We start from the raw sequence: 14,772 nt of genomic DNA, 5'->3' as shown, positions 1-14,772 counted from the left end.
CGCGTACATTGAAGTTAGTGGAAAAAGTTTGGACACCCCTGAACTAAAATATCAAAAGTATCTGTATTTAAATTTTAGAATTGATATCAGAGCACAAAAATCAACGGCATTGATATTTTTTTAAATATATTTCCCCCTTGGACCATTGGCATTACATCATTACAGATACAACAGCTGTCAACCATATTGTTACATTTTCTTTTCCAAAGACTTATTAGTGAGGTATTTTCCATTAATCGTTTGAAAATGGTATTTATTTAACTGTAACATATCCTTATTACATCCTTATATATATATATACATATATATATACATACATATATACATATCCTACGGAGCCCCTAAAGGGACATGGGGAAAAAAAAAAGTTTTACAATATGTTTTTGTTTTTTGGTTTTTTTTAGACATGTATCTCGTGCGCACGAGATAGTTTCTCTTGCGCACGAGATACATGTCTAAAAAAAAAAAATACAATAAAAAAATTTATAATTTTTTTGTTTGTTTTTTTTAGACATGTATCTCGTGCGCACGAGATAGTTTCTCTTGTGCATGAGATACATGTCTAAAAAAAAAATACAATAAAAAAATGTATAACTTTTTTTTTTGTTTTTTTAGACATGTACCTCATGCGCACGAGAAACTTTTTATAAAGTTATAAAAAAAAATTTTTTTTTATAATTGCGACCCTCAATTTATAATTGAAACTATCTCGTGCGCACAAGATGCATGTCTAAAAAAAAAAAAAAAAAAAATTATAAATTTTTTTATTGTATTGTTTTTTTTAAGACATGTATCTCGTGCGCAAGAGAAAGGTTCTCGTGCGCACGTGATACATGTCTAAAAAAAAATAAAAAAAATTATACTTTTTTTTTTAATTACAACTTTATAAAAAGTTTCTCGTGCGCACGAGATGCATGTCTAAAAATAAAATAAAATAAAATAAAAATGTATAAAAAAAAATTCCCCCCCCCATGTCCCTTTAGGGGCTCCGTAATATCCTTATATACATCCTTATTTCCCTATTTATACGTCTGTCGACTCTTTTAGGATGTATTGTCTACGGAAAAAAACAAAAAAAAACGGAATCTCGCCTTGAATCATGCTATTATTTTGCAGTCACGTGAGTGCGGCAGGGGGCGGGCTTTCGTGTCGAGGCGGACCAATCAGAGCCCTGCGCGGCACGAACGAGTGCAAAGCGCGTCCAATGGGAGGCGAGCATGGCTGCCTATAAAAGCGGATGCTGGGCGCCGGGGACCGGGAGCTCGTCTTTGGGACTGTGCCGGCAAAATAGGGATCTTCGTGTCTGTGCCCGCTAGTAGTTGTAGCAGCCGCACACAAAAGGTAAGGACTTAAAAAAAAATTAAAAAAAAGACGCAAATTAACAGAACTAGTTTGATTTAAAAGCGGTTTGTTTTTGATGTGGTGCTGATTGTGTGCACCTGTGCCGAGTATTGGAATGACGCCCCCCCCCCTAACCCTCCGCCTCGGCCCGCAGGAAGCAGCCATGCCGTTCGGGAACACCCACAACCTGGCCAAGATGAACTACGCCTCGGACCAGGAGTACCCGGACCTGAGCAAGCACAACAACCACATGGCCAAGGTGCTGACCGCCGACATGTACGAGCGGCTGAGGAGCAAGCAGACCCCCAGCGGCTTCACGCTCGATGACGTCATCCAGACCGGGATCGACAACCCTGGTGAGTGCATGAGGGTTTACCTCGGCTGAAAGATGAGTGCGCGTCTATTAGGCGCATTACGGCGCCTCTCCCGCCGAGGGTCGCAGTTGCATAACCCAGACGGGATTTATGGTCCTTTTAAAGACTACTTAAAAAAATAATAATTTAGTTTTAAACACATTAATGGACATAAAATGGCCGAAAGTGCATCAGATGCAGTGTTTTTCCCCTCCCACAAGTAAAATAAAGTAAAAATACAAAAAAAAACATGGATAGATAACATAAAAATAGGGATGTCCGATAATGGCTTTTTGCCGATATCCGATATTCCGATATTGTCCAACTCTTTAAATACCGATACCTATATCAACCGATACCGATATATACAGTTGTGGAATTAACACATTATTATGCCTAATTTGGACAACCAGGTATGGTGAAGATACGGTCCTTTTTAAAAAAAAAAATAATAAAATAAGATAAATAAATTAAAAACATTTTCTTGATTAAAAAAAGTAAAACAATATAAAAACAGTTACATAGAAACTAGTATTTAATGAAAATGAGTAAAATTAACTGTTAAAGGTTAGTACTATTAGTGGACCAGCTTACGGACTGTATCCCTTGCAGACTGTATTGATATATATTGATATATAATGTAGGAACCAGAATATTAATAACAGAAATAAACAACCCTTTTGTGTTAATGAGTGTAAATGGGGGAGGGAGGATTTTTGGTTTGGTGCACTAATTGTAAGTGTATCTTGTGTTTATGTTGATTTAATAAAAAATAAAATATTAAAAAAAATACAGATAATAAAAAAAACGATACAGATAATTTACGATATTACGTTTTAAAGCATTTATCGACATCTCTACATAAAACCACAGATTTATTTGCATCCGAATACCGCAATTCAAATGTACAACAATATTGTCAAATATTTGTTCATATTTACCCCATGTCTGGGTGGATCTCACGTGAGGGGAAGAGGGGTTTGTTGATCTTGCAATGCAGTCTGTTTTTTCCTCCAAGTAAAAATAGAATAAAAAAAAATAAACATGGACAGATAACATTACATACATTTTTTATTTATTTATTTTTATTTTTATTTTTTTAATCCAATTTTATTGTTGTGATTTTGTACAGTGTCCTTGAGTGCCCAGAAAGGCGTCTTATAAATAAAATGTGTTATTAACATAAAACCACAGACAACCGGTTGCAGTTATTTGCATCCGAATACTGCAATTTAAATGTACAAAAATATTGTCAAATATTTGTTCATATTGCCCCCACGTCTGGGTGGATCTCGCGTGAGGGGAAGAGGGGTTTGTTGATCATTTCGCAATGCAGTCTGGTTTTCCCTCCAAGTAAAGTTAAAAATAGAATTAAAAAAAAAAAAAAAAAATGGACAGATAACAAAACTAGAGATGAATGCTTTAAAATGTACTATCGGAAATGATCGGTATCGTTTTTTTTTTAGTGTTGGTATCGTTTTTAATTTTTTTTAATTAAATCAACATAAAAAACACAAGATACACTTACAATTAGTGCACCAACCCAAAAAAACCTCCCTCCCCCATTTACACTCATTCACACAAAAGGGTTGTTTCTTTCTGTTATTAATATTCTGGTTCCTATCAATATATATCAATACAGTCTGCAAGGGATACAGTCCGTAAGCACACATGATTGTGCGTGCTGCTGGTCCACTAATAGTACTAACCTTTAACTGTTAATTTTACTCATTTTCATTCATTACTAGTTTCTATGTAACTGTTTTTATATTGTTTTACTTTCTTTTTTATTCAAGAAAATGTTTTTAATTTATTTCTTATTTTATTTTATTATTTAAAAAAAAAAAAAGTACCTTATCTTCACCATACCTGGTTGTCCAAATTAGGCATAATAATGTGTTAATTCCACGACTGTATATATCGGTATCGGTAATTAAAGTTGGACAATATCGGAATATCGGCAAAAAAGCCATTATCGGACATCCCTACTTAAAACCACAGCTGGTTGCAGTTATTTGCATCCGAATACTGCAATTCAAAATGTCTACTTGTACGATAAATATTAATGATATGCGATACCAGTGATTGTCTTTCCCAGCCGATACCAGCCTTAATTTTACTTGATATCGGCGATACTGAATCCGATTGGGAAAAGTGTATTTCAAGTGTTGCTATCACAGAATCCTCGTCAAATGATAGCAAAGCGACACAAATGTCTAACAAGTATTTATATTCCACTCTGTACAGTAGGGAAAGGGTTCATATCGCCCCCATGTCTGGGTGGATCTCGCGTGAGGGGAAGAGGGGTTGGCTGATCATTTCGCAATGCAGTCTCTTTTTCCCTCCGAGTAAAATAGAATCAAATATAATAAAAAAACATGGACCGATAACATAAAACCACAGACAGCCGGTTGCAGTTCATTTCATCCAAATACTGCAATTCAAATGTACAACAATATTGTTAAATATTAGTACTGTAAATATTAATGTCCTTCCTAGCCGATACAAGTACAATTCTGGCTGGTATCGGCGATACTGATCCGATTGAAAAGTATTTCAAGTGTTGCTATCACAGAATCCTCGTCAAATGATGATCGCAAAGCGACACAAATGTCTAACAAGTATTTACATTCCACTCCGTACAGTAGGGAATGGGTTCATATCGCCCCCATGTCTGGGTGGATCTCGCATGAGGGGTTGGTTGATCATTTCGCAATGCAGTCTGCTGAAAATTACGGAAAGCGCCACACCGCACAGCAACTGACGCTGCGGTCAAAGCTGGAATTGCCACTAAAAACACATTTTTAAGGTATTCAACACTCTGGTGCCATCTGGAGGTGAATGTGCATAGGGCACCCCTAATTTGTCACCTTTCATGTGTCGGGTAAACTGCAACGAACATGAATTCCCTCCCTGCTGTATATACGGTCTCCCAACGGCTCAAAATAAAAGGATTTATGCATTTATTTGTGTATATATATTTGTATATGTGTGTGATTAGGGATGATGTTTGATAAGAAATTATCGAGTTCGAGCCCATTATTGAATCCTCTTATCGAATCTAGATAGGTTGTTGTATATGGAAAAAAACACAATATTTGGTTTAACAAAAGCTCACTTTTATTTTATAAGAAAATAAAAAATACTGACTGTTACCCCCCTAATAAAACAAATAAATATTGACTGTTACCCAAAGTATATTAAGTGGGATTTTTCAGAAAAACAAGTATATACAGTAACACAAAAACAACCTGTCTCTGTGATCACTATAGGTGAATAGCCATGTGCCTTGAGGCGTTTTTTCCGGTCCATTATTTTTGCTGCTTGTGTGACATCACATTTCCTGTGATGTCCCACAGGGCATTTCTTGTGGGACGGGATTCGTTCCCAGGGATTCGAATAAAGAACCAACTCTTTCTCTTTACTATAGTGGCCTAGATAACGGGAACCGGTTCTCAAAAAGGGACTCGAGTCCATGGAATCGGTTCTTTTTTTTATCGAACGGTTCTTTTCTTATCGAACAACCGGGAGGACCGGTTTCGAACGTCATCCCTATGTGTGATGAACGGCTCGCGACTGTATCTGTTCTGTCGTCCCTTTTTAAAAGAGCTGTTGGAAAGACTCTGGTCGTGAACGTCACTGGGGTTCCAGTCCCGTAGAGTGGAAACGCGTGAAGGCAGCGTGAGAATTTCGCATCTGTAAACGCTTTACAGCGATCCGTAACGGTCCTCCTTGTTCACCGAGAGCCGTTCAAGACTTGAATTGTTCGTGAACATCAGCATGGCAATGTGCGTATTAAAAACCTTTTGGGACTATTGGTTTCATCTGTTAAAAGGATCTTTTTTTTCTACATGTAGAACACTTCCTTGTGGTCTACATAGCATGTAATGGTGGTTCTTTGGTCAAAATGTTGCATAGGTTATGTTTTACAAACCATCTTCAAGCCGCTTTCTGACAGTCTCTTCAGTGGGCTGGTCTTATTTACGTGCCTCCACTTCGACTGCGCCTAGTTTTTAGTGCTTCCATAGCGAGACTACCATATTTTGCTTTGACCTAGAGATTTAAGAGTTTAAAATACAAAAATATGAATATATGACTTAACACTTATGAGTGGGACCCTCAAAGGTCTTAGTGTTAAAAGCGGTCAATGCTCAGACAATTATGACTCAAAATCAATGTTGTGGATTATCGACATTTTTAAGGCTCCAAGGACTTCACATCAAATATTTGACTTTGATTTTTTGGGGGGGAAAATATAAAATATTTTTTGTTTTTGCCATTAAAAAAAAAAAGGGGTTTATTTTAAAAAGGGCAAAAAAACATGAAAAAATTAAACTATCAACGATCTGAAGTTTATCTAGATTTAGGTTTAAAAAAAGAGACTTAACACTTATGAGTGGGACCCTTATTGGTCCCGAGGGTCTTAGTGTTAAAAGTGCTCAAACAATTATGAATCAAAATCAATGATGTGAAATGACATTTTTAAGGCTCCAAGGACTTCATATCAAATATTTGACTTGAATTTTTTGGGGGAAAGTATTTGAATATTTTTGGTTTTTGCCATTCAAAAAAAAAAAAGGCGAATAAAACACAAACAAATTAAACTCTATCTTGGATTAAAAAAAAGACTAACATTTATGAGTGGGCCCCTCAAGGGTTTGAGGGTCTTGTGTTTATTTTAAATGGTCAATGATCAAACTGTGAATTTCTGACCTAAGACTCTGCATCAAATATTTGACTTAAGTTTCTGGGTGGTCTTTGGAAAAAAAAAAAGGTAAACAAACTTAATATCTGAAGTTAATCTACATATTTAATGATTACTTTTGACATTTAAGTGGGACCCTGAAGGGTCCAGGAGTCTTTATAATGACAAATTAAAAAATAAATAAATAAATTATACTGTCGTGGCTCAATTATGAATCAATGTTGTGAATTATTGACCCATTTAAGGCTCCAACTACTTTAACATCAAATATTTGACTTCTGAGTTTTAGGGGGGTAAATATTGCATACATTTTGATTATGCCATACAAAAAAGGTTTTCTTTGGCAAAACAACAGATTTAAGCGTTTTTAGAAAAAATGACTTACTATTTGAGTTGGACCCATAAGGGTCCAGGAGTCTTATGTCTTATTTAAAACGGTCAAGGCTAAATTAATATGAATCAAAATCAATGTTGGGAATTATTGACTTATTCAAAGCTCCAACTACTTTAAATTAGGGATGTCCAATAATGGATTTTTGCCCATATCCGATATTCCGATATTGTCCAAATCTTAATTACCGATACCGATATATACAGTCGTGGAATTAACACATTATGCCTAATTTGGACAACCAGGTATGGTGAAGATAAGGTCCTTTTTAAAAATAATAATAAAATAAGATATATAAATTAAACATATTTTCTTGAATAAAAAAGAAAGTAAAACAATATAAAAACAGTTACATAGAAACCAGTAATTAGTGAAAATGAGTAAAATTAACTGTTAAAGGTTAGTACTATTAGTGGACCAGCAGCATGCACAATCATGTGTGCTTACGGACTGTATCCCTTGCAGACTGTATTGATATATATTGATATATAATGTAGGAACCAGAATATTAATAACAGAAAGAAACAACCCTTTTGTGTGAATGACTGTAAATGGGGGAGGGAGGTTTTTTGGCTTGGTGCACTAATTGTAAGTGTATCTTGTGTTTTTTATGTTGATTTAATAAAAAATAAAAATAAAATAAAAACGATACCGATAATAAAAAAACAGATACCGATATTACATTTTAAAGCATTTATCGGCCGATAATATCAGCAGACCGATATCTGACATCTCTAATTTAAATCAAATATTTGACTGAGTTTTTTGGGGAAAAATATTGCATCATTTTTTGATTATGCCATACAAAAAAGGTTTTCTTTGGCAAAAACGGTATAAAACTAAAAAACATGAAATAAACGTAATATCAGCGGATAGCTCTGAAGTTGATCAACAGATTTAAGCGTTTTTAGGAAAAATGACTTAGCACTTGAGTGGGACCCTTAAGGGTCCAGGAGTCTTGTCTTATTTAAAACGGTCAAGGCTCAATTATTATGGATCAAAATCAATGTTGGGAATTATTGACTTATTCAAGGCTCAAACTACTTTAAATCAAATATTTGAGTTTTTTGGGGGAAAATATTGCATCATTTTTGATTATGCCATACAAAAAAGGTTTTCTTTGGCAAAAACGGTATAAAACTAAAAGACTTGTGTAGGACCCTCAAGGGTCCAAGGATCTTCTAATGTTGTATTTAAAAGGGTCAATGCTCAAACTTTTATAATGAATCAAAATAACGTGAATTATTTAAGGCTTCACATCAGATATTTGACTTTTCAATATTTGGGAGGGAAATATAGCTTAGTGTTTTACTATTAAATATAAAACAAACTGACAATTTTTTGACAAAAGAGCATAAAATTAAACCCAAAATTTCATATCAAGGGATAAATCTGAAGTTGATCTAAAGATTTATACGGAACCCCTAAAAGGACATGGGAAATTTTTTTTGTATTTTTTTTTTAGACATGTATCTCCTGCGCACGAGAAACTTTTTATAAAATTATAAAAAATAAAAAAACTATTTTTTTTTTTAGACATGTATCTCGTGCGCACGAGTTTCTTTTTATAAAATTATAAAATTATAAAAAAAAATTAAAAAATTATATATACAGTATATATGTATATATTTTTTAGACATGTATCTCGTGCGCACGAGATACATGTCTAAAAAAAAAAATTTTTTTTTAAAATTGTTTCTAAATTTTATAAAAAGTTTCTTGTGCGCACGAGATAAATGTCTAAAAAAAATAATTTTTTAATTTTTAAAATTTTTTTTTATAAAAAGTTTCTCGTGCGCACGAGATACATGTCTAAAAAAATATAAAATAATTTTTATTTATTTATTTATTTTTTAATTTTATTAAAAGTTTTCATGTCTAAAAATTAAATAAATAAATAAAATAAAAAAATTCCCCATGTCCCTTTTAGGGGCTCCGTAGATTTTAAGCACTGGAAGTAAAAAAAAAAAAAAGTGTCTGAGACCCTTTTGGGTCCTGGGATCTCAAACGTGACCATTTAAGTAATCCCCAAGGGTAAAAGTTGTTCAAAAGACTCGACTCGTTCGTGTAAGTTGCAGTGAAACGAGTGTTCACAACTGTACATCAGTTTTCCTTACGCAGCTGACAGAGCTCCTTGAGACTTTTGGTGTGAAGGTCACATCTGTTTGGCCTTCAGGAAGAAGCGCCAACATTGTCAATGATGAGTGGATGGTTAGGCTCCAGCTTCCTGTAACCGGATCCAAAATGGATGACATGTGATTACGTGTGCAGGTCATCCGTTCATCATGACGGTGGGCTGTGTCGCCGGAGACGAGGAGACCTACGAGGTCTTCAAGGAGCTGTTGGACCCCATCATCAAGGACCGCCACGGCGGGTACAAGCCCACAGACAAGCACAAGACGGACCTTGACTTCAGCAACCTGAAGGTATGTCATGTCCTGAGTCGTCACCTGCTGTGAATGAACTGACACCTGGGACCCTCAGGGGGGCGACGACCTGGACCCCAACTACGTCCTGAGCTCCCGTGTCCGAACGGGCCGCAGCGTCCGTGGCTTCTGCCTGCCGCCTCACTGCAGCCGAGGAGAGCGCCGCGCCGTGGAGACGCTCTCCATCGAAGGTAAACCTCTCCAAAGCTGCGGCCTCCTGGAGCCTTTGCTGGGAGAGTGGTGGGCGCCCTCTGGTGGCTGCAAGTGGTAATGACGCCTTGTCTCCTGGTGCAGCTCTGGCTTCTCTCACCGGAGACCTGAAGGGCAAATACTACGCTTTGAAGAACATGACGGACGCGGAGCAGGAGAAGCTGATCGACGACCACTTCCTGTTCGACAAGCCCGTGTCCCCCCTGCTGCTGGCGTCCGGGATGGCCCGGGACTGGCCCGACGGTCGAGGCATCTGGTAGGACCCGGGCTTCGGCCTCGCGGCGTCTTGGCAAAGATGGCCGGACTTCACGGTGGTGGGTCTTTCTGCAGGCACAACGACAACAAGACGTTCCTGGTGTGGGTGAACGAGGAGGACCACCTGAGGGTCATCTCCATGCAGAAAGGAGGGAACATGAAGGAGGTCTTCCAGCGCTTCTGCACCGGACTCACCAAGGTCAGGAACATGGGCGACCTTCTGCCACGTAACAGCGCGTGGAAATAATAACGACACATAAAATCCAAACCGGAGCAGTAATTAAAACTCTTTCGTCAACTTTTAATCAGACGGGTTCAATCTCTCTCCTGTGCTAGTTAGAAGCCGACACGACAAACGCGCTCAGATGAGATCATTTTTAAAAAAAGGTGACCGGTTTTTACAAAACTTTTGTTTTGAAGGGGGAATTGCAAACTTCCTGTTGATTTTTGCTGGGTGTTGTCAATATATGAAACGTAGGTCTAAGTGAGACCTACATAGAGGTTTTTGTTTCATGTCTCTACGACATTCCTACTGGAAGTTACAGGCAGTTTGTCTGAGTTTTCTTCCTAGGAGCAGTTGTGTCTGTTTTCTTCCAAGGGGGCGCTAGAGCGCAATTTTGAGTTTTGGTGTTGTTTTTTTTTTTATTAGATCGCAATTTTTGCCAGTCCTGATGTGACCAGTTTGGTGAGTTTTGAAGCATGTTAAGGGGGTCAAATTACAGCTCAGAGGCAAAAGTGACTGTTTTTACTACTTTTGTTTTGAAGGGGGAATTGCCAACTTCCTGTTTTTCGCTGAAAAAAGTCAATGTATGAAATCTAGGTCTAAGTCAGACCTACATAGAGGTTTTTGTTTCATGTCTCTACGACATTCCTACCGGAAGTTACAAGCAGTTTTGTCTGTTTTTTCCTAGGGGCGCTAGAGCGCAATTTAGAGTTTTGGGGTTTGTTTTTTTTATTAGATCTCAATTTTCGCCAGTCCTGATGTGTGTGTCAAATATGGTGAGTTTTGAAGCATGTTTAGGGGGTCAAATTACAGCTCAAAGAGGCGGCGGAATAATAATAATAAAGAATAAAACCTTACAATTACAATAGGGTCCTCTGTCCCAAAGGGACATTGCGGTCCCTAATAAATTAAAATAAAAACTAGACGAGCCAAATAGCTAAAACTAGTATGCATATATCTAAAAAAGGCTTTTTTAAAAAGGGTTTTTAAGCCTTTTTTAAAAGCATCCACAGTCTGTGGTGCCCTCAGGTGGTCAGGGAGAGCGTTCCACAGACTGGGAGCGGCGGAGCAGAAAGCCCGGTCTCCTATAGTTCGTAGCTTTGTCCTCGGAGGTTGGAGGATGTTAGCCTGTCCGGAGCGGAGGTGTCCTGTGGAGGATTTGGGGGTGAGTAGTTCTTTGAGGTAGAGGGGGGCGTTTCCATGGAGGCACTGGTGGGTTTAGTAGGGAGACTTTGAATTCGTCTAGATTGTACTTGGTCTTGACAGAATGTTTCACTGGAGGATCTGAAGTCTTTGTGTTGATGAGGACCTAAAGTTACGGTTTACGAGAAAATTGAGGATGACTTTGGCGTTTCCGAGAACGTGTTGGTTGTGAAGTCGTCGACGTTTACAAAAACATCAAAGTTCAGTGAAATGTCTTTACAAAAAGTTTGATTACGAAAACCTGCGTAAAGTCTGTTACACTTAAAGTGTCGGCCGTTCACGATAAAAACTTAAGACTTCTTACGGAAACCCTCGTCTCCAGTTTTAATGGTCTTTGTTTAAAACTTGTTGGGTTTCACGTTCGTAATATCTTGGTTTCGTTGAAGTCTTGGACATTTACGAAAAACGTACATTTGTCAAGGGTTTTTTCCCCCGGACTAGTCTCGATGGTAAACCGACATTGACAATCCTTTAGAACGTGTTGGATTTGAGAAACTCTGAATCGTTGACGTTTTCTTGAAGGCTGTTCTTTTAGTCTTCAGTTTTTTACAAAAAACTGCAGGTTCAGTGGTCAATTTAATGTCTTCCTGAAAACACGTAAATCGAGTTAGAGGACAACGCAATTTAAGACCAAAACTTGCGTTAAACAGTTAAACTTGGTGTTTGGCGTTTATGAAGAACGTAGGTGAGCTATGACTATCGGGGTTTTGTTTTTTTACGGAGATAACAAACTAATGTTTAACAATCTTTGTTTCACGTTTGGTAAATAAAGGACATCACGTAAAAAGGGACCTAAGTTTACAGAAACACTGCTAACTGAACGTAATTACTTTGCGATTTAACGAGTATTAAGTTAGTAGAAAACTGGAAGTGTTGGCCGTGTACCGAAAAGTTTGATTCCAAGTTTTTGGGTTGCGATTCGTAGACTCCGCTTCAGTCCTAATTAAAGGGACGGAGTTTGTGGTTTTTGCTTTACGATTTAACGTGTATTAGGTTAGTAGAAAACTGGAAGTGATCGACGTTACTGAAAAGTTTCATTCCAAGTTTTTAGGTTACGATTCGGTAAAGACTCGGCATCGGTCCTAACTAAAGGAACGTAGTTTACAATCTTTGCTTAAAACGCCAAAAGACTTTGGTCCAGGTTAGTGAAGGAAATGTCTCAAATGCTAACTAAACGCAAGTACTTTACGATATAACGTGTATTAAGTTGGTAGAAAACTGGAAGTGATCGCCGTTTACCGAAAAGTTTGAGTCCAAGTTTTTAGGTTAAGATTCGTTAAAGACTCAGCTTAGTTCCTAACTAAAGGAACGTAGTTTACGATCTTTGGTCCCGGTTAGTTAAGGACATGTCTCCAATGCTAACTTAATGTAATTACTTTACGATTTAACATGTATTAGGTTAGTAGAAACTGCAAGTGATCGCCATTTACCGAAAGATTAGTTACTCAGCTTAGTTTCTAATTAAAGGAACGTAGTTTACGATCTTTGGTCCTGGTTAGTTGAAGACCCGTCTCCAATGCTAACTAAACGTAATTACTTTACGATTTAACGTGTATTAGGTTAGTAGAAAAACTGGAAGTGATCGCCGTTTACCGAAAAGTTTGAGTCCAAGTTTTTAGGTTAAGATTCGGTAAAGACTCGGCATCGGTCCTAACTAAAGGAACGTAGTTTACGATCTTTGCTTAAAACGCCAAGACTTTGGTCCGGGTTAGTTAGGGACATGTCTCCAGCGATGTTAATACAAATGTGCAAATAAGCTTTCTTAAAATTTTTTGTCTTCGTTGGCATTTCAGATCGAGTCCTTGTTCAAGGACCGAGGTCACGCCTTCATGTGGAACGAGCACCTGGGCTACGTGCTCACCTGCCCGTCCAACCTGGGCACGGGCCTGCGCGCGGGCGTGCATGTGAAGCTGCCAAACATGTCCAAGAACGCCAAGTTCGAGGAGGTCCTCAAGCGCCTGAGGCTCCAGAAGCGCGGGACCGGTGAGTGACTCGTCTTGTCCTTGTTGGCGTAGACTAGAGGCACTCACTGCCTTGTCCTCCAGGGGGCGTGGACACGGCGGCGGTGGGCGGAGTCTTTGACATCTCCAACGCGGACAGACTGGGCTTCTCCGAGGTGGAGCTGGTGCAGATGGTGGTGGACGGCGTCAAGCTGCTGGTGGACATGGAGAAGAGGCTGGAGAAGGGCCAGTCCATTGAAGACCTCATGCCGGCTCAGAAGTAGAACCTGGACACCCCCCTCTGACCCCCCCCCCCCCCCAACTCTCCTTTGTCTGACGAACGTCCATCTGTTTGCTTGTTGGTCTATTTAAACGTGTTCTGTAAGGTGAAGACTGATCTGTAATAAAATGATCTGAAGAGAAGCTCCTCTTTTCATCTGCACCACATGGACTAAAGTATTGGGACACCGCTCCTCAAAGTCAACATTGTGTTCCAAAGTTTAATTCCACTTTTGCAGAATTAATTACTAACTTTGTAGGGTTTTTCCTGAGCACATTTCAGAACTCTAATCTAGACTTAAAACTTTTTTTTTTTTTTAGGAGTGGACTTGTTGCAACCACAATTTTACCTTAAATTTTCTTTTTTGGCTCGGCTTTATTAAAGTAAAAGTACATTATCAGTTTTATTTTGCATAATAAAATTGACATCAATGTTTAAGGTCTGGGGAGCTCAAGTCTATGCAGAAAAAATAGTCAAACTAATTTTGATGCATTCTTTTTTCTTTTTTTTTTGTGCAGTGTCCGATTTTAATTGGAGATTAACTAAATATCCCGAGAGGGGTCCGTTCTAAAAAATTTCCCAAACGTCTTCCTCAGAATATTTTCGGGAAAACTTTACGTTCAATGGTTTAGACCAGTGGTTGTATAATATATATATATATATATATATATTATACAAGAAATAAAAGTTTTTTTTAATTTTTTTTAAATCATAAACAAAATATATACATTATATATCAAAGATCAATACAGTCTACAGGGATACAGTCCATAAGCACACATGATTGTATTTCTTTATGAAAAAAACAAAGAAAATAAAACTTAGTGTGGAAACAAATTACGTAAATAAATATTTACAGAATATTTCTGTGTAAACTAATTTCCCAACATATATATGCATATATATATATATATATATATATATATATATATATATATATATATACATATGTGTGTATATATAAGGGCTGTGAATCTTTGGGTGTCCCACGATTTGATTCAATATCGATTCTTGGGGTCACGATTCAATTCAAAATCGATTTTTTTTTTCAATTCAACGCGATTCTCGATTCAAAAACGATTTTTTTCCCGATTCAAAAGGATTCTCTATTCAGCAGGATCTACCCCAGTCTGCTGACATGCAAGCAGAGTAGTAGATTTTTGTAAAAAGCTTTTATAATTGTAAAGGACAATGTTTTATCAACTGATTGCAATAATGTACATTTGTTTTAACTATTAAATGAACCAAAAATATGACTTATTTTATCTTTGTGAAAATATTGAACACACACAGTGCGTTGTCAAGCTTATGAGATGCGATGCAAGTGTAAGCCACTGTGACACTATTGTTCATTTATTTTTATTTTTATAAATGTCTAATGTCTATGAGGGGTTTTTAATCACTATGTTGAAATTGTAACTAATATTGATACTGTTGTTGATAAT

At 37.4% G+C, this 14,772-nt stretch overlaps 1 protein-coding gene across 1 annotated transcript; it reads left to right on the top strand.

The window, feature by feature from the left end:
- The first annotated feature begins 1,205 nt into the window (after positions 1-1,205).
- On the top strand, positions 1,206-13,489 carry ckba (creatine kinase, brain a). The gene is made up of 8 exons (XM_062034799.1): positions 1,206-1,341; positions 1,496-1,697; positions 9,062-9,216; positions 9,275-9,407; positions 9,511-9,682; positions 9,757-9,880; positions 12,901-13,090; positions 13,153-13,489. Exons 2-8 carry the CDS (start codon positions 1,505-1,507, stop codon positions 13,329-13,331), a joined length of 1,146 nt encoding a protein of 381 aa, XP_061890783.1. The 5' UTR covers positions 1,206-1,341; positions 1,496-1,504; the 3' UTR covers positions 13,332-13,489.
- The last annotated feature ends 1,283 nt before the right edge of the window (positions 13,490-14,772 follow it).

This window comes from Entelurus aequoreus, linkage group LG23 (assembly GCF_033978785.1).
Source record: "Entelurus aequoreus isolate RoL-2023_Sb linkage group LG23, RoL_Eaeq_v1.1, whole genome shotgun sequence".
Taxonomy (NCBI): domain Eukaryota; kingdom Metazoa; phylum Chordata; class Actinopteri; order Syngnathiformes; family Syngnathidae; genus Entelurus; species Entelurus aequoreus.
This window is presented reverse-complemented; position numbering and strand designations above follow the sequence as displayed.

Coding starts and splice junctions, on each gene's coding strand:
- ckba (XM_062034799.1), top strand. CDS start 1,505: ATGCCGTTCGGGAACACCCACAACCTGGCCAAGATGAACTACGCCTCG. Junction 9,683..9,756: donor CCCGACGGTCGAGGCATCTG/GTAGGACCCGGG, acceptor GTCTTTCTGCAG/GCACAACGACAACAAGACGT. Junction 9,881..12,900: donor TCTGCACCGGACTCACCAAG/GTCAGGAACATG, acceptor TTGGCATTTCAG/ATCGAGTCCTTGTTCAAGGA.